The 24,095-nt window shown below is 40.1% G+C and overlaps 2 protein-coding genes across 2 annotated transcripts; both read left to right on the top strand.

Moving 5' to 3' along the window:
• Positions 1-1,043: 1,043 nt before the first annotated feature.
• Positions 1,044-3,966, top strand: gsc (goosecoid). Its single transcript, XM_088307465.1, has 3 exons — positions 1,044-1,539; positions 2,347-2,606; positions 3,356-3,966. The coding sequence occupies exons 1-3, from the start codon at positions 1,227-1,229 to the stop codon at positions 3,500-3,502; spliced, it is 720 nt and encodes a 239-aa protein (XP_088163591.1). The 5' UTR covers positions 1,044-1,226; the 3' UTR covers positions 3,503-3,966.
• Positions 3,967-13,266: 9,300 nt separating this feature from the next.
• On the top strand, positions 13,267-21,856 carry ccn6 (cellular communication network factor 6). Its single transcript, XM_088305836.1, has 5 exons — positions 13,267-13,400; positions 17,113-17,398; positions 19,338-19,574; positions 20,310-20,506; positions 20,591-21,856. Exons 1-5 carry the CDS (start codon positions 13,353-13,355, stop codon positions 20,870-20,872), a joined length of 1,050 nt encoding a protein of 349 aa, XP_088161962.1. The 5' UTR covers positions 13,267-13,352; the 3' UTR covers positions 20,873-21,856.
• The last annotated feature ends 2,239 nt before the right edge of the window (positions 21,857-24,095 follow it).

The following is a 24,095-nucleotide window of genomic DNA, read 5'->3' as shown; positions in this document are numbered from 1 at the left end:
ACACTTTAAATCTCCAATTCGTCTGCCAGCCGGCAGTGTGTTAAGACCCCGTATAGCGTCAGTCAGTTATTGATCATTAAGGATGGAACTGAGAAACCACGTTCTTGCGCACCGTTGCGTGCACGCACACACACACACACGCGCGCGCACACTAAGCTTCACTCAGTCTATGTTGATTGAGGTAAATAAGATCCCTATTTTCCAACTGAATAGAGGCGATAATGGGCCGTTATCTTAGCCCAGTCAGGGGGAAATGTTCTGCGTTGTTGACCTGCGTAGATGAGCTGCCGTTGGGAGGAAATGTTCTGATGTGCTCCCTGCAGAGAGGGGAGAGGAGGGAAGATAATGAGATGAACGCTCGGTATAATGCTCATGTCTAACAGGGGCAGAACATTATCATGAAGAGAAGCAAATGGGTTCGTTTATCTTGTAGCTGCGGGGTTGCTTAATTGTTTGAATTCTATCACTTTTTGATTTTTGTTGTAATATTACTACGACATGCAACTCAGTAATAACAGATGAAGGCTACTGTTTACCCGAGCTTGACCAGGAGGAGTCCACTTCCCCCCCTCACTCCAGAACTGATATTATTTAATTTTATAGAAGTGAAACAATGGCGTCTTGGTGTTTTTTTTTAACAAACAGACTGACACGGATGCTGTCAAACGCTGCTACTACCTAATAACTAAGTTATTTTGTCTTCTATGTATAAAATGTGAAAATGCAACAAATACATACAGAGGTTTTAAATGTTTCTAAAATCTAACTTTATTTCATCTAATATTTTCAATTCTCGATGTGTTCCAGTAAGATGTTGCCGAAAGTAATCGGGTTACTTATCGTGTTTACAATTGCACTCTGACTCATCAAAATATTTTCAAATGTTTGCAAACCACGCGGATAACCTTAATTCAATTAATTCTCAATACACAAACGGTTCACACCACAAAAAGCAGTGCCCACCGTGTCGCAAATCGGTGACGTCACTCCGGTATAAAGTCTGCCTTTCTCACAGATGGCCCCATTCAAAGCAACAGTCTGCGCTCTCCAGATCACGTTGCCTCGCGAATGCAAGGGGAAAACTTCCCTCCAGAGTCACTATGGCGCAGTTTTAATTCCGTGTTTTTCCCAAACGGAAACACGTACCCAAGTTGTTCCTTTTGTTTCACTTTTTATTACTCTATTGCAAATTTACCTTCCTGGTCACCATACACTGCGCCAGTGTGATGCCGGCCGGGATGTTCAGCATCGACAGTATCCTATCCGGACGGCCGAGCTACAAGGAGCCGCTGCTGCTGCATCGGAGCGGTCCAGTAGTGTTGCCTGGGGGCCTGAATGATTCTATTTATACAGACTACAATGGATTGTACGCCGCCACGTGCGGCCCCACGGGCCCTGGAGTTCAGTCAATGAACGGAACCAGAGTAGGATATAACGGCTATTATTATGGGCAGCTGCACGTCCAAGGCACCGGAGGACTGCCATGTGGTGGTACTGTGCACAGCCTCAGCCCACAACAATGCCCCTGCATCACGCCAGGTACGACACTCGCACTTTCTTCGTTGTCTTATTTTGAATATCTTGAATTCTCGCTGAGTGAAAGCCGTTTTCTTACTGTCGTTTGGGTTTCACGAAATGTTGTCTTGACTTCGGATGTGTGTAAAAATGGGAAGATGTTTTTCGGCACGTCCCCCTACAAGGGAACGCTACGTTATTTGGTGACTGTTAGAAAAACGTTGTATGAAATTGTCACTCTCCAACGGATTGTCGAAATTGATTTTGTAGAATAATCATGTAGTAATTAAAAATGTGGGCGTTTAAAGCCCAAAAACATTCAAGTTTGCGAGAAAAAAAATAGAATTGTTAGTCATCTATCATTTGGCCCGAAGATTACGAAACCATTTTGACTTAAAGTGACGGAAATTTAGACGGAAAATTGAGGCTGCTTGCTGGTAAATATCCTTGAACCAGGCACTAACCCAACCCAGCCTAATTACTTTGGCTGGGCGCTGTCGTAGTTCTCGGTTGTCAACATTTCCAAGATTAGCGGAAAGTGCTTAAAACTGTTTTGTGCGAGAATTATACAGAATGCATTGTTCCTATTTCCATGATATTATATACAAAGTAGTGACTGTTTTATCCACGTGAACTATGTGTATTGCAGTGTTTGTCTATAGGCTAGTTTAGTAGTTTATGCCGATGCATATAATAGTCATATTTTAAATTTGTCCAAATGACCTCTATTGATATTACACTACGTGTGCAAGCACAATCGGTCAGCCTCGGCATATTGCGAGTTTGTCTTTTACCATTTTGACCCGTGTCCGTCTTGCATTTGCCATGCAGCCTATGACAGCCCGGGGTCGGTGTTGGTCTCCCCAGTGCCGCACCACATAATGTCCTACGTGAATATGGGCAACTTTTCTCGGAGTGAGCTGCAACTTCTCAACCAGCTGCACTGCCGCAGGAAGCGACGGCATCGAACTATCTTCACCGACGAACAGCTGGAGGCTCTGGAGGGCCTCTTCCAAGAGACCAAGTACCCCGACGTCGGCACCCGGGAACAACTTGCTCGCAAGGTTCACCTCCGGGAGGAGAAGGTCGAGGTCAGAAGAATCACATTTTTTTCTTCGATTCGCACATGTAGTTATTTACTCTTATATATACTTATTTGTGCGCGTACATTGAGATCTGCCTAATCTGAAAACGGAAAAGTTCGTTTATCGCCATGAATGCGCGTTAATGTTTGTGTTTAATCGACGTACGAATTCATTAAAATGTACCTTAATTAAAACACAAGAATACATTCATTTAAAACATACTATATATGTTTGCGGCGACTTCGTGCACTTCCGACGCCATATGGAAGTGGGGTAAAGTGCCGAAAGTGCTGAGACGCATCTCTGTTTGAACGCAGTTATCTAAATTCATGGGGAGGGGGGTTCTTTTTTTTTTGTAACGATCTTGGATATAGTATCGATAAAAATAAAGGCGCATGGGAACGGTTGACGGGATAAATTATCGAGTATCACAAAAATAACACGTTGGTGAAATAAAAACGCCAAGTCTAATTTCTGATTCGTTAAAGTAGACTAAATAAAATGGATCTTTAATATACTAATTTCACTCACCTCTATAATGCATTATGAGTCTACTATTACTGTAGACACTTTTTTTAAGTGGGCCAATTCAAGAAGCCCTGAGATTTTTTTTATATATCTACAAAGCAAATGCACATTTATTAATATCGTAACTAGGAATGATATGGCGTGTTGTATAAAACAAAAAAAAAATATAGTCCATAATTAAAACTAAATGACAAACGATAAGTGTTAAATGTGTGCTTTCTTACCAGGTTTGGTTCAAAAACAGACGAGCCAAATGGAGGAGGCAGAAAAGGTCGTCATCGGAGGAATCAGAGAACACTCAGAAATGGAACAAAACAAAAAAAACATCCGCGGAGAAAACTGAGGAGAGAAAAAGTGAAGTGGACTCAGACTGAGTTTAAATGATCGAACCACGCGCGCAGACGTTTGCTCGGATCGGTGATGGTGGTGGATGCCGTGTGTTGCACAGATGTACATATCTCAGTTGTGTTTGTTATGCGTTGTCTATTTATATCTAATTTAATTTTGAATGTTAAGAGAATCGAAATACGCAATGCCCAGTGTCTTGCATGACACTTGAGTTTATGTCACAATTCGACATGTGACAACTTTATATTCATGTTGTAACGCCGATGTTCCGTGTCAGTTACAAACGTGTTGAATTCGCCCAGCAGTATGCCGAGAATGGAATTTGTCTTTGCAGAAAACGACGCGAAGAGCTTTACAATGCAGATTTACAATATGATATTATACATTCCATTTTGTAAGAAAAAAATACAATGATAAAAGAAAAAATACTAATCCATACTTATTGGGGCGACGATTAAACATTAAAACATAACTGAATTGCCCAGCACAATTAAGGCTGATTTATTTTACACACATTGGGTGAACACTACTTGACTGATTTATCAAATTTCCTCTTTCATTTACATTTTCAAAACAAGTTAAAGCAGAAATGTTCTATTTTCACCTTTATGTATTTAGTAGGGATTAAAGTGAATCTCAATTGGTGTATTAACATTTTATGGGGATATTTAAAATGGCGCAGTTAAGGATTTATGCAAGATTTATGGTATTACATCTCAAATTTTCAATGTTTGAGTGCAAAAGAGTTTGGCAGATATGCGGATAAGCACCAAAAGCATTTCGTGGGTTCGGTGCTCATATCATATAATCTTTCGTACTATATGTGGCCATCCCCTCTCCGAAAGTAAGATGTTCCAGCGGGGGAATGGATGTTGATGCTTTGACAAGCCCCCACAATTTAACAACTATACGTCAATTCTTCAAGCTTGATTTGCGTCACGTCAAACATTTTAGTTACTTAGTCGCACATTATGTGGCGTTTAAGAAATAGACTGATTAAATGATTATTATAATGCAATGTTTATACTAGTAGTTCACAGTTAAAGCAGAGGGCCCTGATTAATTATATTTAGATAGTTTATTTCCGATAAGGATTTAAAGAAATATGTCCAATTAGAGCCTTGCGATTGGCTGGCAACCTACAGCCCGAAGATAGCTGAGATAGGCTGCGACACCCCCCGCGCGGCCACCCCCCGCGACCCTTGTGAGGAGAAGCGGATTGTGGGTGGATGGATGTCCAATTAGAATTTAATTAATAATAACAAAACAAAGGACAAAACAAATCAACCGATTATAAGTAACACACGGAATTTCATTTTCGATTAAAAGTGCAAATGTGTAAGGAAATATATTGTCAATTGCTTCGAAAATCGTCTATTTAGCGTTAGGTGAGACAAGAGAAGGACTAACCATGTTTGAATTGATATAGTGGTAGAAATGGTATCCAAATATTCTGAATTTAAGTGTCGAAGATGTTGAGACTGTAGATCTTTCTGTGGTCTGGTTGCCTCTGCGCACAAATTATTCAGTCTTTTTTTATTGCCTATCACTCACTGTTAAGCCAAACCCTGGCTGAGCCATATATAAATTTTGAGTATTAAATTACATGCCGGTAAAAACAGGCAAAGCGGAACACATTTTATAATACTAATTTAATTAGCATAATGTGGCTGTAATTAACGTAATTTATATACGTATTTCCAGAATTTAATAAATAATTCTCATTAATGGAAAAAAGCATTTGTGTGCGTAACCATTATTACAACAGTAGGTTTATTCTACTAAATATGAACGTGTACTTAAATTTATTATTACATTTATTATCACATTGCAAATATGCCTAAACCGCTTCACCTTCAGCAGTATACAATTCTAAAAAGCACATTTGCCAGGAAGTAGTAAAGCAATTTTCCAGTAAAATGCATGTGCCTTCCAAAACAGATCCGACATTAACTTGTTAAACAACGAAGTGCTTCACAATAAACATTCTAATGAATTTTACATCATAGCCTACATATGGAAGTCCTACAAAGGGATCAGTCATTGCATGATAGTAAACTTTTATTACATTTACAATTTCCCCTTTCAATAAAAAATAGTTTAAACATAACTTTGACATTGAGCCTGAATGAAATCTCCATTATTTTAAACATAGCTTATTCGTTGATAGCGGCACGACTATATTTGATTTAATGTAAATTACTTGAGTTCAAAGAGCAAGCTTACATAAACGTTGAATAATGCCTTTATCACGGTCAGCAGTTTTCCGCACCTTCAGTAGGACAATTATTTAACTTTTAGAATTTAGATGCATGACTTAATTCACGCTTGTTGCGCAACTCGTGGACACGTGGAGAAAAAAGTGGGAACTCGGCTCCTTTCGGCGGAACTCGGCCGGATTCGGCTCTTTCCCCGCTCTTGATCACACACCCGCTAACTGAAACGCGTATGACTTGATCAATGTTCAATTTATTTGCCCGTAAACGTTTTATTTTTCTGTGTGTTTTTTTTTCTTTTTTTTTACCTGAATAGGCAGACTTTCGCACGTGCGCAATAATATAAGCATATACACGGTAACGCTAACAGACTATTTTAGTCTAAAAAGACTTTGGTCCCAGTAAACAGAGTAACATTCAAGAATAGAATATTCAGCGTAAAATTGAGAGTAAATAACAAAAATTGAGAGTAAAATATTCAGCGCAAAATTCTCTGAGTATTTACTCTCAATTTTACGCTGGATATTCTACTCTCAAATGTTACTCTGTTTACTGGGAACAAATAAAGTATTTTTATAGTAAAACATACTCTACGAAATTTACTGGGTAACATACAATAATAATAATAATAGGCAGAGGTTATCCAGCAACTAACGTCCTGCCCTCTTGCATCTGGCTTTAATTGTGATGTTATTACAAGCAATACAATTCAGTGTACTTTGGAAACGGGACTAAGTCTGACTATAGGCTAAATTAATTTTTACAAAATAAAACCAAGTTATCCATTTATGAAAATAAATTACTGCCAGTAGGTAGGTATAATGTGTTGTTTAAATCAAATTGAAATAATTTCTCAAATACATTTGACTTGTTTTTGTTTTAATGAAATAAGATGAGGTAGCACGGTAGTTGACTGTTTAGCTCACAGGTGTCAAACTCTCTCCTGGCTGCAACACGCATTATTCAAATGAGCAGGATACTTGCACAATACTTTTCAGGCTTCTTCAGATCTTGCTGATGAGCTGATCATTTAAAAGCGAGCAGGAAAGCGACCCTTCGGGACTGGAGTTGGACACATATGGTTTAGCATGTTTGCCTCACAGTGCAGAGGTTGTTCCCACAAAAAAAAAATGAGCACACTAAATTGTCCTTGGGTGTGATTGTGTGTTTCTTGGAATTGTCTGGCAACCAGTTCAGGGTGTACCCCTCCTGCTGCCCGAAGTCAGCTGGGATATAGAATCCAAAACACCTTCGTGAGAATAAAGCGGCTCAGAAAATGGACACATGTCTAAAATGGGATGATAATCACTGAAATTAGTTCTATTGCATCCTTTATGTCAACAATGTCTTAAAATGACCAAATGCTACTCAAAGGGCTCCCTGGCCACAAGCCATATTGCATGGGATGTGCTCTGAAGAAGTTGAAGTCTGTCTGCTATCGCTGTCTTCGACAACCATGTGCTGACAGGTAAGAGGTTTCACAAACGCAACCTAATATAACTAAGTTACTCCAGCAGTTAAACATAAATGTCATTCACACACGAACACTTTTGTCTATTTCTTGAGCGACTGTATATATACTTTTCTTACTTGATATCATTTTAATTTGCTTTTTGCATAGGTGAGTGTTGAGACCACCGGTGGGAATATGATGCATCATCTGAAATTTTATTATTTATTGTCAGTTTTATTTTTTTTATTTTTTATCATGAGTCAGAGTGTTTGTGTTTTTGCTGTTCACTATTTTCCTCTATGGTCAATGGAAAGGTTTGATGAATTCTAGGCAATTACGCTAAATATATTTTTGGAGGCATTTATTCAATATATATTCAAAATATTCAAGGCACATGCTTTTTCCACTGACGAAAAAGAAGTGATGAGCATATAAGGCCTCTTGAAACGTTGTGGAGCATTGCTCTGTCACTATCATGTCGGCACTGAGTGATCGTTGCTAAATAGGGACACCTGCTGGATTTTACACATCATTGCAGGAAAATCGATAGTTATTTTGGTTGCTGTTTGGTAAATTGTACGATTTATCACTAAGTCTAATTTGAAAATATCTATCTTTTTTAAAAATAGTCAAATAATGTGAACGTGCTTTGTGAAAATCAGAGTGAAATTGTTGTGATTGTGAAGTTGCATATTATCTTTGTCCTGTGAAAAACGCTGGTCCATTTTTTTTCACATTTTTTCTTATTTTCACGTGAATGGTGTTTCTGCGAGGGCGGCAGGGTGGACGACTGGTTAGCACCATGGCCTCACAGTGCAAAGGTCGTGAGTTTGATTCCGGCTCCGGCCTTTCTTTGTGGAGTTAGCATGTTCTCTCCTTGCCCATGTGGGTTTCCTCCCACATTCCAAAAACATGCATGGCAGGTTGATTGGACGCTCAAAATTGCCCCTAGATGGCGGATGGGTGTTTGTCTTTGTGTGCCCTGCGATTGGCTGGCAACCAGTAAAGGGTGTACCCCGCTTATTACCTACAACCCAAGATGGCTGGGATTGGCTCTTGTAACCCTGTGACCCTAGTGAGGAGAAGCGGTACAGATAATGGATGGATGGATACAATTTCTGCATTCCAGAAATCTCATTAAATAAAACACTTAAAAAACTGGACATATACATACGTGAGGGAGAAGGGAGAGAAGGGAAAGTGCCCGAGACTGATTAAACACCTCCCCCAAATCGCGATATCTAAGATCGGGAGAAACTGGCAGAGAACAATAGGATGTTGGAGAACCCGAAAATGCCCACAATGAGCATGACAGAGAGCGCTCCAACTAACCATGGACGAGGTCACCCAGTCTATGTGCGGGTTATGAAATCTGAACCAGGGTAGTCCAAGAACAATAGGGAAAGAAAAAATGATGACTTGAAATGATGATAGAGAGTGAGACAGTCTGGTGTGTAACAATCACATGGAGCTGCCGTTGATGGCACTGACTGGGCGAGTCTAAAAGTGACACAGGGAATTTATCATGAGTTGTTGGGAGAGGAGACAGTGGCCGGTAGATTAATCCGATGAGAAGGTTCAATATAGGTCTTTACTCAGGCTGATTTCTGCGGTTCTGATCGCCCGTAGATGCACTCAGTTGTTGCTCAAAAACCAAGAAACAGTTCAACATGAATTGGCCACAATTTCCTAGCTCCTGAGAAAAATGTTCAGGTGAGGGAATGTTGTGTTCTTGGGGAAAAGACTGCAGTCGGTGTGGAGGTGTGGGGCTGTGTTGGAGTAGTAGACCATTGAGTTGACGGTGGTGGAACGGTTATGAATCGCGTCTATAACTTCTAACAGGGGGCGCTCGTTCGTGTCTGCCGAGCGTTGCTCCCTTTGCTCTCACGGCTCAGTGGATTGCGTCATCTGAGTCAGTTGGCTCCATGACAGGTCAGAACATACTGTGATGCGAGGAGCATGATTTGGACCCAGAAGCAAACAGAATCCAAAGATCCAACCCCAGTCACTGTTACAACACTGAGTGTGCGCTCAGATCTACTTAACATATGTTAATTTAATTGAATTTTTTTTTCAACTATGAAGGGGTGGTATTCAGTGTTTGACAATTATCACAATGCAGAGAAGAGAATGTAGAGGCTAGATCTGACTATATTTAACATTCTGCGCTGCGGCAAATTAGTATGGTAATTGCAATTCTTTTTTCTTCAACATATGTAATTTATGTACTTTTTTAAATTGCTGCTAATTTGATTTCATTGTATAATGTAATAATGTATGTATAATATTGTTGAATATTTCTGATGTTGGTGTGATGTGGAAAAGTATTGGACTCTGGGAAACTTATGTTATGTTGGGAAGTGCATTCATCAAATACATAAAATATATATCTCTATCCATCCTTTATCCAAGCCGCTTCTCTTCACGTGTTTTGCGGGTGTGCTGGAGCCTATCCCAGCTCTGTTCGGGAAGTAGGCGGGGTACACCCTAGACTGGTTGCCGGCCAATTATACTGTTAAATGTAAAGTTGTAATAATATCACCAAACTAATTAATGACGTGGCAAATGTCACATTATTGTTTCTGGACCTCTAATCTGACTATTACAGTATTCTGTGCTAATACATATTATTAATGCAATTATTGTAATATGTACATTTTGAGGGTGCGCTGATCCCAATTTTCTGGCTGATCACCAATCTTTAAAATGCTTGACCTGCCGATCCAGATTTTGGCCAATTGCGTCCTTGGACCCTTGTTGAGAGAGCTCACTCAAGGCATTTTTGTTTCACAGCTTGGTGAATTTGTGAACAAAACAGTGTGTCATTGCAGATTTCTTGGGAGCACAAGGAGCTGCAGGATTTATTGAGAATATTGAAAGTTTTGTTTGATAAAAAAAAAGTTTGAAATTCAGGAGAGAGAATTGAGATCAGGAATTTTGAAATTCAGGAGAGGGAATTGAGATCAGGAATTTTGAAATTCAGGAGAGGGAATTGAGATCAGGAATTTTGAAATTCAGGAGAGGGAATTGAGATCAGGAATTTTGAAATTCAGGAGAGGGAATTGAGATCAGGAAGGTTTTTTTTTTTATCATCAAAGCAGAGAGATGCAAGACAAGCATGTCAGGATGGCGCAGGATAGTGCACAACTTGTCATGGTATTGAAGCAAAGTGTGTTTTCTCTGCACATCATTCTCATTTATTGAGTTAGGACAATGCATTGACCTGTTGATCTATCTGTGGCCATCGAGCTTTCAGTTTTTCTTTTTTGGGCTTTCTACATCGCAGTAATAGTAGACTCCACTTTTCGTCTCAGAGCCTAACAAGTTGCTCATTCACTCCAAACTTTCTCTCTGCTGCTCGATTATGGTTTTCAGCTGCTGATTTCACAACTTGTAGCTGTAGTCTGACGAATATGATTCTCTTTTGGGGGCATTTGTGTTCAGTCGTTCTCAGTTATCTTTGGTGAAGTTGGTGATCACTTTTTGAAGAAGCCAACAGTACCACATCATCTGCAAAAAGCTGAGATGCAAAACTAAGGCCAACAAACTGGACGTCCTCATTGCCTCGGCTGCGCCTAGAAAGTCTGTCCAAAAAAGTTCTGAACAGAATCTGTGACAAAGGGCAGCCGTGGCGGAGTCCAACCTTCACTGGAAACGAATCTGACCTACTGTCAGCAATGCGGACCAAACTCTGACATTGGTGGTAGAGGGACCGAACAGCCCGTATAAGTGGGCTCGGTACCCCGTACTCCCGAAGCACAGACCACAGAACTCCCAGAGGGACTCGGTCGAACGCCTTCTCCTGGTCTACGAAACACAAGTAGACTGGTTGGGCGAACTCCCATGCACCCTCGAGGAGCCTACCGAGAGTGTAGAGCTGGTCCACTGTTCCACGGCTAAGTCGAAAACCACACTGCTCCTCCTGGATCTGAGATTCAATCTCCTGACAAACCCTCCTCTCCAGTACCTCTGAGTAGACCTTATCAGGTAGGCTGAGGAGTGTGATTCCGCTGTAATTGGAACACAACCTCCGCTCCCTCTTCTTAAAAAGGGGGAGCACCATCCCGGTCTGCCAATTTAGAGGCGCGGGGAGTGACCAGGAAAGGAGAGAGGAAGCCAACGGACAATGTAAACCGAGTCATCTTTACAGACATTTTTCTCCAAAACAATTCTCAAAACTGATACAGTACATTTACGTTTTCTGCCCACAAGCACCACACTCCAGTAGTGTTGGATTGCAAGGCCCAGTGGTAACTTGAGCACGGTGTTTAGTTCTGATGCACCAAAGATGTACAGCTAATATGGTACAGTATTCAAATTTTGCTCAGCAAAGTAAACTCATTATTTTTGAAGAAAATGAATGAAAATAAATGTGTGAAAATTTTTAAAATTAATCTCCACAGTTATCGCTTTAATTTTTACAGCCCTAATGTGTATATATATATATATATATATATATATATATATATATAAAAGGCTACATTGGTAGAAATACTTTTTTTTGTCATTTTCCCGAGCCGCAATAGCTTGATGGCGAGTCTAGTCTTCTCTATGTACAGTATATCTGTGGTGCACACGTTTAACTCACGATGAGCATATTCAGGCTTGATTGAACTAATTCAGATCAGATGTTTTGCACCCAAATGATCACAAGGTTTTGAGGTCAGAGGAAGTCAACGCAAAGCTTGGGTTTAGACTAAAAGCATGTTGAATCCGCTTGCAGAAACACATCCCAGGGCGGCTGGCTTTTGACATCAGCCACTGCCGTACTAGAGCATTGTGTCTGATGTGGGTTATTATGAGACTACTGAGTGGTTTGCTTTTAAAGTTGAACTAATTAAATACATATTAAATTAAATAAATCCTAAATTAATCAAATTGTCACATTTGATTAATGATAAAATTTTGTCACTTTTGGTACTGCATATATTGCTACCCAACATAAACGATAAACATCACCAACAACCGTGAACCTTTCAATGTTTCAAAACATCACTAAAATGAGAAATGTCTCTCCATCTTTTTCCCCCTATTTTTGAAAATGGAAATATACAGATAAATAGTGTCACACTGCTCAACAATTTACATTTTTCTATTTATTAATTTATATTTTTTGCGGCTTATCTTGACGAGAGTCAGTGTCCAGTGGCATCATATACACTGGACTGGTCACACGTAAGTGAGAGGGTTTTTATACAGGTAGACAAAAAAAATTACTGACTTCACTCCTATAGGTAATTTTGAGTGTTAAATTCACCAAAATTCATGTTTTTGGAATGATGTTGCAAACCAGAGCCCATTAAAAAAGAAATATGCAGGGAAAGAAAGTACGTGCAACCAGGATTCTAAATTAACCCCTGCCATTAGAATGTACTTTCAGTTTGGCCAGTGACGCATGAGGCAGTCATGTCGGAGAGATATACTCAACGCTATGTTTTGTTCTCAGCTATTTTTCCTTTGACCTGTACATTTCCCATAAATACTGTGCCGTAATGCTATGCAATGACGTTTAATGCCCACATTGGCCGCGCAAATGCTGGTATTTCACGCTACAGTGAAGAGTACAGCCAGCGCAAGAAACTAACAGAGATAGTGTGAGGTCAATAAAAGGAGCGCAGCAGAGTTAACAAAATAAATGGCTAGAGGAAATTCCGATTGGCTGGTAACTTTGGAGTGTCACCAGCCACATTGGCTGGTCATCAAAAAAGTTCATTTAGATCCCTGCAGTCAACTTCCCACCATAAGGTCATATTTGAACATCAAACGTTTTGATGGTAAGACATGCCAACCCCATAATGCACTGTGATGCCTTGGTTATTAAAGATGCTTTTAATTTTTTAAAAAATTTTAATCAACCAATGGCATCCTATAATAACGGTGACTGAAGGACTTTGACTTTATTTACATTAATTTTTCAACAATGAAACCATGGTGCTCACCGAAGTGAGGTTTGTAGAGTAAATAGGCAGGGCAGTGAGCATTCCAGCATTTTCAAACATGAATATTTCCCCTCTAGTCAGAGACGGTAGAGAAACATGCTCAGTGAGCAGACAGAGGAATGCTTTGTACCCTTCTTCCCACCTCAAACTTGCACACCATTCCTCACTCGAGTCCTACAAATGCTTCATCCTGCTCTTCTTTTCCTCATTCCTCGTTCAAAAGTCCTTCATCTTCAGTCCACTCGCAAAAATAACTTAAACCAAGGAGATGCTGTCTCTTCACTGCAGTGTGCTACTGCTCATTCTTACTCAACAGGTAAGACCTGCATTTACTTTTATTCCTGCTAGCTATTTTTTTCTCTGTCATAAAAGTGATAGTTTAACGGTAGTATAATTAGGCATATGTATACCAAATATAAGTAAGAATATTGCAAACCCCAAAGCCTGACTCAGGATCTTGTGCATTGCCCTCAGTCCTGCACTTGCCCACATCCGCTTGATGAAAAGATTATTTAGCTGAATACTGTTTCATTGGTGAATGTTTTTTTTTTTTCTTTTCGAGTCTTTAAATAGCCCACAGCGTCTTGGTGTGAATAGGAAACTCTCCAAATTCAGTAGTAGAGGATAGTTCTAATACAAAAACCGCTGCTGACCGAAAATAAAATAAAGGGTTTTCTCACATTAAAAAATCTGAATGAAACCCAAGACTTTTGATTAAATATTCTAAGGCAGGGATGTGCAAATTAAATGCTAGAGGTTGCCACGATTTTTCATCAGTGCTACTGTGAAACCACATAGGATCACATACTTTCTAGCCAGATGTGGGACAAAAATGCTCATTTTAATATGGGCAAAATCCATGCCAAATAAATTATATATCTGAACTGCTGAATACGAAGCCAACATCATGTGCAGGAACTCATTCTGTACAATTTCTTGTTTCACTAAAATCAACTTACTCAATATGTTAAAATTATTGGGGTACTAGAGTTAGGGTGTTTGTATATCATTTCAAATATGCAAAAAGATATTAGGCCTACTCACGTTCTAGTATATGGAAGTTTAAGACCCAGTGCAAGCAAAACTAAGATGACTGCCATCTATTGGTAAATGGTTATATTACAACTTACAACTACAGTTCACCCCAGCATATTTGCAATTTGGAACTCGCCGATTCACAATTGCGATATATATATATATCTATCTATATATATATATATATATATATATCTTTTTTTTTTCCGATTTTGTACTTTCCCTTTTTTCATGTATTCCATTTGTTTCATTTGTAAAGAATTAAAAAATGAATAAATAAAAGAAAATAAACCACTCCAAAAACGTTTGAAACAACGATGGCTCTTAGTTAAGTTAGATGGCCGTTAACGAGGCAAAGTGCACAGCCACACTTGGATATTTATATATCAACGATTTACCACGATGAGCATCACACAAGCTTCTGCTTGGTGTGCGGCTTTCCTGGACCCGCAGGATTCCCAAAACAATGTCAGCCGTTACGGCAGACTTCCACTGAAATTTGCTTAAATATATAACTAATTGTAATGCAAGAAAGATGGAAATATCAGACTTTGCTCTTTCAATCATTTCTTCAAACAAATGGTAAAAAAAATTGGTTACAGAAGCACATTCTTAGCACACTTACCATTAGCCTCAGCTGACACCATTACTGAACAACTGCGTGGCAAAGGTTATACACATGAAATCGATGCGTGCAGAAGGTTAAATGCGGGGAAAGTGTGCAAAAAACGTTTCTAAGTAATTGCAAGCAGGCCTCCATGGGGAGAAGATGTAACTATGGCCAGAATGATAACAGATCATTGCTGTGAAGTGGGCACTAGGTGACCAGATTCCAAGCTGAGCGTTCTTGTTCATGTGTGACACCCCCCAACACAAACACGGCTGCGCTGCGACCAAAGGGGGTGGTTTTGCATAACAACTTAGACCTGCTTCTAGCTAGTCTAAAATCTAGTCTCCTTTTGGTCAATAAATTGCCAGGTGTGGGGGGGGCATGCAATTTAAAAGTGTAGCACGATTCACCAAATTCACAAACACGGTAAACACGGTACACGTGTCCCAGCATGAAAATTAATATAATCACTGACGCGCCCCTTTCTGCTCTTCAGCTCAACCACAGAATTTATATATAATTCAATTTCCTCAATTTCCATTTGTCAATTTCCAAATAAAAGTTAATTTGTTAGTTTATGTTGAACCAGTTTTTGAGTTTTATCATTTCCTCGTTGACGGTTATACAATCCAGCACATAAGATGTTCGTGTAATAAGATGTTTTACATAAGTCATTTAGGTACAAAATGAAAATCTTATGGCCTAGCAAACCCCAATACCTCTCCAACTTAATGATGAATAATGTTTTGTTCGTACAAAAATTCCCAGGGAGTAGTTTTTCTTCTCTAAACTAAAGGTTATTTGTTCAATGAGAGATGTGGCCCTGGCAGATCTGAAGCCAGGCCCTAATCCTCTTCCGTACAAAACAACAACTAAAAAGTAATAAAAGTAAAGTACATACTAAAAATCTTGGCCACTTTCTCACTTTTTATCTGTTTTAGAAGGTATAGAAAGTGATCTAAATATTTTCATTTATGGGGGAGTGGACGGATCTTTCTCAAAGTATATGCCACCTCCTTCCCAGCAGGATGCCCCTTTATTCATTTACTATTGATCCCCCAATCAATGTCTACCCATCCATCCATCTTCTGTACCACTTCTCCTCACTAGGGTCGCAGGGGGTGCTGGAGCCTATCCCAGCAATCTTCGGGCAGTAGGCGAGGGACACCCTGAACTGGTTGCCAGCCAATCGCAGGGCACACAACGACCATCTGCACTCACACTCATACCTAGGGGCAATTTAGAGTGTTCAATCGACCTACCATGCAGGTTTTTGGAATGTGAGAGGAAACTGGAGTACCCGGATAAACCCACGCAGGCACGGGGAGAACATGCAAACTCCACACAGGATGGCCGGAGCCGGGATCGAACCCACGCCCGATGCTGTCTCTCACTGAGAGGCCATCGTGCCGCCGATCAATGTCCACCTAATACATTTATGTCGACTGGGAGGTTAAGTGTGGCGCTGTGGGTGGATGCCACGGGCCACCCCCCCGTCGGCCCCGCCCTCCGTTGCCCCCGCTCGCTATTAAACATGATTTATGTTGAAACTTATAATCTAAAATCATTTCCTCCATCAGGGCCAATCCAACAAAATTAAATGGTTTCTTCAGGCAGATCTATCACTCAAACAATTATTATCAACAGCAGATGTATATAAGCAATTTTCATAAAATATAACTCCAAGGCCTTGGTTTTTCTATCAATGAGGAATTGTTGACCAAATGATAAACTATGAACTGATTTCTGCATTCACTAAGTGCAAGTTTTCAAAAGCTCTGCAGTGGAAAATTGTCAGCGATGCCACCAAGAATCCCGGGACATCTGCCAAGATGATTGTTGCTGACCCGACCTCTTCTGGGGTTGACGTTTCAAGAAGGACAGCAGTGAGGGTCCTCCATTGTTGTGGGCTTCATGGTCATCATGCAAGAAGAACATCTTTGCGCAAAGAGCGACACATCAAAGCCTGAGACTGAGACAAATATTCAGTGATTTAATCTGATGAGACTATACTGAAATGGTTTGGGCACGTAAATGTTGCCTCTGCGTGGAAAGGAAAGAGAGAGGCCTTGATGCTGTTGGGCTGTTTTGCAGCCTTAGAAACAGGGAGCCTTGTTGTGGTACACGGCTCCATAAAAAATGAAAATGACATTGACTTTTGAGGCATAATATGCAGAAATCCGCTCATAGTCTATCAGTTGGTCGTTGCTGGATCTTCCAACAAGACAATTACCCGAAGCACATATTGAAATTCGTCCAACAAGGACACCAAAACCAATATCCTGGGGTTTGATATTATATATATATCTATATATATATATATATATATATATATATATATATGGTGAGCGGCATTTGTCATTTATTTTGACTTTTTGTTTAGTGTCTTAGCAGGTTTCAAGTCAATGGGCAGAATCTGCTTCATCGTCGTGTAAGTGACCCAATTGTGGCTAAGAGGAAGCAGTTCTGTCAGTGGCCTTGTAGATGCGGACAAACACCTCAGTGTGCACCAGGAGTGAGTTCTGTGCTGGATGGATGTGGCTGCTGCAAGAGTTGTGCTAAGCAAATTGGAGAGCCATGCAATGAGCGGGACATCTGTGATCTGCACAAGGGAATGTACTGTGACTTCTCAGCCGACCGACCAAGATTTGAAATTGGAGTATGTGCTTGTGAGTGGGATTTTCGTGAATAATATACAATATTGTACACTTGAAGAACTAGATGTAGTACGGGGAATTCCCGTGGGTGGTTGGTGTTACGATAATAATGACCCTTAAAAGTTTAAAACTAAAGTAGAAGAAGAATATACTGTACACTCCTTTTGGAAATAAACAATTCCTAAACCATATGACCATTCCTACTTTAGGAAGCTGGCAAGTCTCTAATCAGTGGAAAAATCATACCATACGCTTCCTTTTTTAAAAATTTTTAATTGCCGCATCACCTCATATGTGGTCTCAACTCAAGGTTTCTTCTATTTGCCCACTTTGAATCACGGAATGTGGGTGCCTGTGAAGCCCTTTGAGACTATTTTGTGCATAAGGGATATACACATTCAGAATCTTGACTTAACTTTATTCTTATATTCTTACAGGATTTAACTTTTTAGTTTTGGCTGGTAATGAACACAAAACCATAGGAAATAATCCCTCATACACAATATATGCGGCTGTGTATTTGCATATATCTACGCGTGAACATAGCTTGAAAACTGAAAATTACTTGTCCTCAAGTCACTATTGGCACAGAAACACCATAAAGAAAACCTTTTTGAACGTTTTGTGAGTTTCTATGCAGTTTACAGTTACAGTTTTTTTTTTGTCAAACTGTGTGTCGCAATGACGCCAGAGTTTGACGAAACAATTTAATTGAAACAGCTGAAGTACGTACATCACATTAAAGCTCCTGGGGCCGTTCAATAAAATATGGCCTCTTACCGTTTCTGTTAGCTTCAGGGTATAGATTCAAGTGTTTTTGTAGGTCTTGGCCTGTTACCATTGGCCCCCATTTTTTTGTAAACAGAGGTGTAACATACAATTGGTGTTCTGACAAAATGTCCTACCTGTGCGAAACCTCCTGATTTGATAGCCTGCCCTATCCCTACCAGGAGGACTTTTTTTTATAAATTCATCTCGATCTTTTCTTTTTGGCTTTTCCCTTCAGGGGACGTCACAGCGAATCAGTTGCCGCCATCTGACCCTGTCCTCTGCATCCTCTGCTCTCACACCAACTACTTTCATGTCCTCTTTAACTATATCCATAAACCTCCTCTTTGGTCATTATTTTTCTTATGTGGTTCTATAAATTGATCTCTATTAAAGGCCAAAAATGGGGATATAAAATTTAAAATGGTGGACTTCATGTTTAGTTTAACATATGGCTCCTAGAGACTATTTTTTTAGGTCTTGGGCTGTTACATATTCCTCCAACGTCTTGTAGATTTTGGTGAAACGTATGACAGAGGCTGCTTTATTTAAACATTCTAGGTGGTCATTTTCTAAAACCCATAAACAATAAACCAAATACATATTATCTACCAAAGGTTCATGCTTTCAGAAATATTTTGACCATTAAAATCAGCGCCATTTTACTAGGCAAAAAAAAAACAAAAACAGGGCCATCACAGTTGGATAATTCCTTCAAAGAATTTAGGCATTGAGCTCATGATGGCTATATAATAGCAGCTGTGTGCTGATGCAATATGCGGCAATTTACATTTAACCCGATTAGTCGACCAATTGCAACTGCTATCGGTGACTAGTCGACAAGCAAAATAATCATTTGTGGCAGCCCTAAGTGAGAATTGTTAATGCATAGACGACATTGACCGGGTTAGTGCTCAACATTAAGCTATGTTATTTGCGTGCCTTGCATAATACGTGCCAGGAAATGTTGAAAATGAAACCCGAATTAGTTTGTGCATGTTCTTGCGTATGTCTGTGTGCCTGTGCGTGTACATTTGGGTATATGACGTGGTTATAACCATTGCCCCCCCTCCATTTAATCACCCTTTAGCAATCCCTGGTAAATCCAAAACACATAGAATCAGTCATCAAAAAGTAGTCAGTGCTGGAGTCTTGAGTTTGTCTTTTCATTTTGTTTTTTCAGACTTGATGGCAGTTGGATGTGATCTCAACGGAGCCCATTATGAGAACGGAGAACCCTTTCAGCCGAGCCCCCTTTACAAGTGCACATGTATCGGAGGTGCCATTGGCTGTACTCCTGCCTTTTTGCAGAAGCCTGCAGGTCTTTTGGGACCCTCCCCGATGATGGGAAACCTGCACTCAAGCCTTCGTAGCAGCAAGATTTCAAAGAAACATGTACAGGATACAGGATACATGTCAGGTGTGTATTGGGAGAGAAAGATGCCAGAGATATTCATCATTAGGGAATGAACAGTGAGGGCTGCAAGGTACCAATTGTTTTTGTAGAAATTATTTCTATTATTTGAGTGTTTTTAATTGAGATGTTGGCGACACTGAGAAAATCCACAGATGAAAAACCTGGAGTTCAGTTGCATTGCTTGCGTTTTATTGTCTTCATAAGAATGTGGCGAAAATAGCAATTACAAAAAATAAGGTCACTCTCTACAAATGGTGGAGCAATTGCAAACACAAAGTGCATCAAGTTCTTTTCTTTAACAGTTCAACGGAAACATGAATTAATATCCACACTTGAAATGAAATTTTCGGCATTCCTACCTGATAATCCAAAGTGGATGGCATTAGAAGAGAATTCTCTACTGCTCCATGAGCGTGGACATTTTCTTTTCTTTGAGAAAACAAGTAACCCTGAAGTATATCGATCGCCAGAAAATGGAAATTACTTCATGGAAAACTAGTAGTACGTCTCGCATCAATACTTTAACATCTTGTACATAATTCTTCTTTTTTTTAATATGGAAATTGTTATTAGATGAAATTATTTTGTCTGAGGTTTTAGCCTCAAGCAGATTTTGGCAATACTAAAGGCTGAAATATCTGTGAGGCGGTGGTTGACTTAGCTAGTTATGTACTGTATCTACTTTATCCTCTATTTCTATGGAATCTATTGTATTTATCTATCTAATTAATACTGAAGCTTACAGGGATCCGCCTTTGGCCTGGAAAAAGAACTGTCTCATCCAAACGACGTTCTGGAGCCCTTGTTCGAAGTCCTGTGGCCTTGGCATCTCTGTGCGTGTCAACAATAACAACAACAATTGTGAGATGAGGAAGGACATGCGTCTGTGTCTACTCCGCCCATGTAAGAAGAGTGTGATCAACAGCATTCAGAAGGTGACCAAAACATTCCCCCCAAATTGCCGTGCTAATACTGTGTATCTTGATCTCAGTAAAGTGACTCTCATTTCTCAATTCTAGGCGTCAAAAGGGAAAACATGCCAACCTCAGTTCCAGGCAAAACGGGGTGAAAAGTTTGTGCTTTCAGGCTGTACAAGTACCAAGAGGTTCAAACCGACATACTGCGGTATCTGTGCTGACAAGCGCTGCTGTTCCCCCAACAAATCAAGAATGATCTTGGTCAACTTCAACTGCCCAGGAGGCTCTAAGATAGAATGGAAGATGCAGTGGATAACATCTTGTGTTTGTCAGAAGAAATGCGCCGATTCGGCTGACATGTTTTCGGATCTGCGTTTAATGTAACCAAGCCAGTAGTGATAAGCACGGCAGTTATTTCAAACGTAATGAATCAGTTCATTTCAAAGATTCGGTCAAAGTATTTGTTCAACAAATTGTTCATTTGTGAAAGAGAATGTGTGTGTGTTTGTGTGTGAAATCCGTTGCAGTGCCCAATGAAGTCACACTATTCCAATCGGACTGCGGCACGCCCAGATTTGTATACTCACCGCATGAAAGAGAGGGCCGCTATTGAACTATTACGGTTGGACAAGTGGAATCACTCCAGTTCCCAAGTAACTTTGGGACAAGTGCATTGTTTTCCCAAGCACTTGTCACTGTCATGATCTCTTTTGGTTGTTTTTGCTTTAGTAATTAGTTTCATGTCTTTCCTTGTGTTCCTTTGTGTGTGTCTCGTTAAGCTTCTTGTGTCCACCTGCGCTTGTCATTTCACTCCCAAGTGTTCGGCAATCAGCTCCCTCCACTGCTTTGTGTCTTGTCCAGGTGTTCCTCGTTGTCTCGTCAATTTCTTTGTATTTAGTTCCCTCGTTCCTTTCAGTCCTTGTGCGGTCTCTGTCTGTTATCGTCCACGCCACATCCAAGTCCTTTTCTCTATGTGTTTGTTTCGTTACTTTGCTCTGGTTTTGTTTTGAACTTTGTTTATGTTTATCCTAGTTCCTTTTAGTTTTATTTTGGAAATTAAACCCTTTGTTTGTTGAAACCACTCCCTGCCTCGCTCCCCTGCATTTGGGTCCTCTTCCACCAAAAAAGACTGACAGACGCCCTATCAAAAACTGACTTCTGTGATTTTGCACAGCAGCCTTTTCTTCTTCACTCCAGGGTCTCCTCTCCATTGATCCATTATCAATTGCAATGAACGATATCCACGGAGTGGTGTGATGTATTTTCCAATAAAATAGGCCTTCATAAGGCCTTACATCTCCGGTAATGCCGAGCGATGCTTTGAAGCTGTTTTGCCGCAGAGAATTTAAATCAATTTTCAACGTTCAAGAGGAGACAGGACAGTACATTGAGCTATCACTGCTGTTGTCCTACTCTGATATACAGGTTCTTCGCGATATAACTCTGCTTTGATGAGTAGTGGAGGCATTCAGTTGATAAATATAATTAACAAATGTGTAGTTACAGAGAGCACCAAAAGTCTTTTTCCCAGCATTTTCTTCCAGCTGATGTAATAATGCAGCTGCCAACCGCTTGAGGTCACTGTTTGTTGACGCTTGTCATTTTAACAGTTATCAAGCTTCATGTTTTGTTTACTCTCTTTACATAGATTAAACATATTCCTGGTCTCGATGTATGTATATTATTCCCATGCTTCCATTTTATTGTATTAAAACATTTTTAGAAATGTATTAGTCGTTATACCTACGCTGGGTCTCTACAGCAACCACTTTTCAGCAGTGGCATTGATTTTTGAGAAAGGTCACCATGGCCAATGAAAAAAACAAACGCACACAAATCACTGTTAAACCTTAGATGGAAACTTTATGTTTCAAAATGTTGTCGAGTCAGATTCGAAGGATGATTAAGACAGCAAGTGTGAGCAAGAGCAGTCTCCCTTCATGGAAGAGGAGCTCCACAGCGACACATTTCAAGATTTTAGTATTAGTATAATAGTCAGTCTAGTACTGGGCTAGTGAAGTGTTGCTTGGTCTTGAAGTAGCTTGGTCTGACGCGCTAGTGGCTTTGTTTACCTGTTGCCTCGCTGTGTCATTCAAGAGGGAGTCCAGAAGTCATTTGCTAAAATGTGGAGTGTATTTATCGTTTTCTCAGGCTTAAAATCTCAATAAAACACAACTTGTCCATAGTGGATACAAATTCCAAAGAGTCTGACCAAGCCAAACCAAGCAACGCTAACCTAGTACTAGACTGGCTATTATACTTTCAAAGACCTGTATCCACTTAAAACCTGTCCACTCCTACTTTGTCCTTTCTTTTATACACCGACAGTGCCACAAAGTGCTCAACACGAGTAATACACGCAATTGTTATGTAGACGGATGGGATGAGTGTAATGTAAGGGGAAGGGACGGTCCAAGATTCAGGAGTGGGGGACCTGCTGCCGTTCCTCTGGTCCAAGCCCTCCCTGTCGACCAGGCACTAGACCCCCCATGCCTTGATAACTGCAGAAAAAAACCTAAATAAAGAAAGTGCATACATAGCACACACAGACAAATCAATGGTGTCAAGGTTCATCCCACTTAGAGTTCCAGTGCCTTGTTCTATTGCAAGAAGTTTGTTAATTTTTGCAATCTGAAAGTTTTTATCTGTCTGTCGGTTGAAGTCTTTATGTACCTTGATGTCATGTCCCATGAACCTTGCAACTTGTTCTAGCTCTTGTCCAAGAGCTGGCACAGAGTAGCAACCTGTTTTCTCTGTTTGGTTGATCTCAGGAGTTGAGGGTGTTCTGCTTTGCTTTTTTCTGCATTTTTTCGCAGTCACACCGCAGATATTTGTCATAGCATCAGGTTTTGCAAAAAGATAGGGATCATCTCTCTTTTTTATTAAGAAATCAATGGACTCCATCCTCTCTGTAAAAAACACTGGGGCCTTCCTACCTCTTTGTCCCATACTCTTTTGCTATTCTTGCTAAACTCTTTTTCTAAAGGTGACAGAGTTTGAAAGATGTCCTGATTTATTGGAGATGTGTTGGCATTCTGGTGTCAAATGAGATACTTCCCCTTCATGCCACTTGTTGAAGACAATAATTTATACCAGAACTGATTTGTTCAACTTGCTGTATGCACTTTGTGTCATCTGTTGGATCAACTCTGCCTTTGCCCTCTTCCTCACCCATTCTAAGGTGGTCCCTAAGAATGAGCACCTCTTTGGTGAGGGGAATATCATCGTGTTTATTCCTTCTCTTTACCTTCACTGATTGAAATTAGATTTGTATTATTTTTTTTCCAAGTGTTCCACAAACCTTTTTGTTTTTCTCCCTGCCAAGTCATCGTCCTTCATGAGAGTCCAATCAGAACTTCCACAGCTCCGTTGCCTGGACTAAAAGCAGTAAGCCTGTATGACAATCTTAAATTTAGAAGGGACACACAAATCCTCCAGACCCTTGACAGTCTTGTCCACATCTTTGACCATTAGCATAAATAGTCGAAGCTCCCTCATTCGTCGTGCAATGTACTGGTGCGTTGACTTGACATGGCTATGTTTTGTGAAGAGTGATTCAACATACTTGCAAATTGAGAAACATTGCCTGTGTAAAAAATAATCATGA

The sequence above is a fragment of the Idiotropiscis lumnitzeri genome, chromosome 1 (genome assembly GCF_059441095.1).
Source record: "Idiotropiscis lumnitzeri isolate Australia: NSW breed Sydney's pygmy pipehorse chromosome 1, RoL_Ilum_1.0, whole genome shotgun sequence".
Taxonomy (NCBI): Eukaryota; Metazoa; Chordata; class Actinopteri; order Syngnathiformes; family Syngnathidae; genus Idiotropiscis; species Idiotropiscis lumnitzeri.
This window is presented reverse-complemented; position numbering and strand designations above follow the sequence as displayed.

What these genes read in the sequence shown, in the direction of transcription:
- gsc (XM_088307465.1), top strand. Translation starts at nt 1,227, where the DNA reads ATGCCGGCCGGGATGTTCAGCATCGACAGTATCCTATCCGGACGGCCG. An exon ending in ATGCCCCTGCATCACGCCAG is followed by an intron (nt 1,540 to 2,346) that starts GTACGACACTCG and finishes TTTGCCATGCAG; the next exon opens with CCTATGACAGCCCGGGGTCG. An exon ending in TCCGGGAGGAGAAGGTCGAG is followed by an intron (nt 2,607 to 3,355) that starts GTCAGAAGAATC and finishes CTTTCTTACCAG; the next exon opens with GTTTGGTTCAAAAACAGACG.
- ccn6 (XM_088305836.1), top strand. Translation starts at nt 13,353, where the DNA reads ATGCTGTCTCTTCACTGCAGTGTGCTACTGCTCATTCTTACTCAACAG. An exon ending in TGAAATTGGAGTATGTGCTT is followed by an intron (nt 17,399 to 19,337) that starts GTGAGTGGGATT and finishes TTGTTTTTTCAG; the next exon opens with ACTTGATGGCAGTTGGATGT. An exon ending in TGATCAACAGCATTCAGAAG is followed by an intron (nt 20,507 to 20,590) that starts GTGACCAAAACA and finishes TCTCAATTCTAG; the next exon opens with GCGTCAAAAGGGAAAACATG.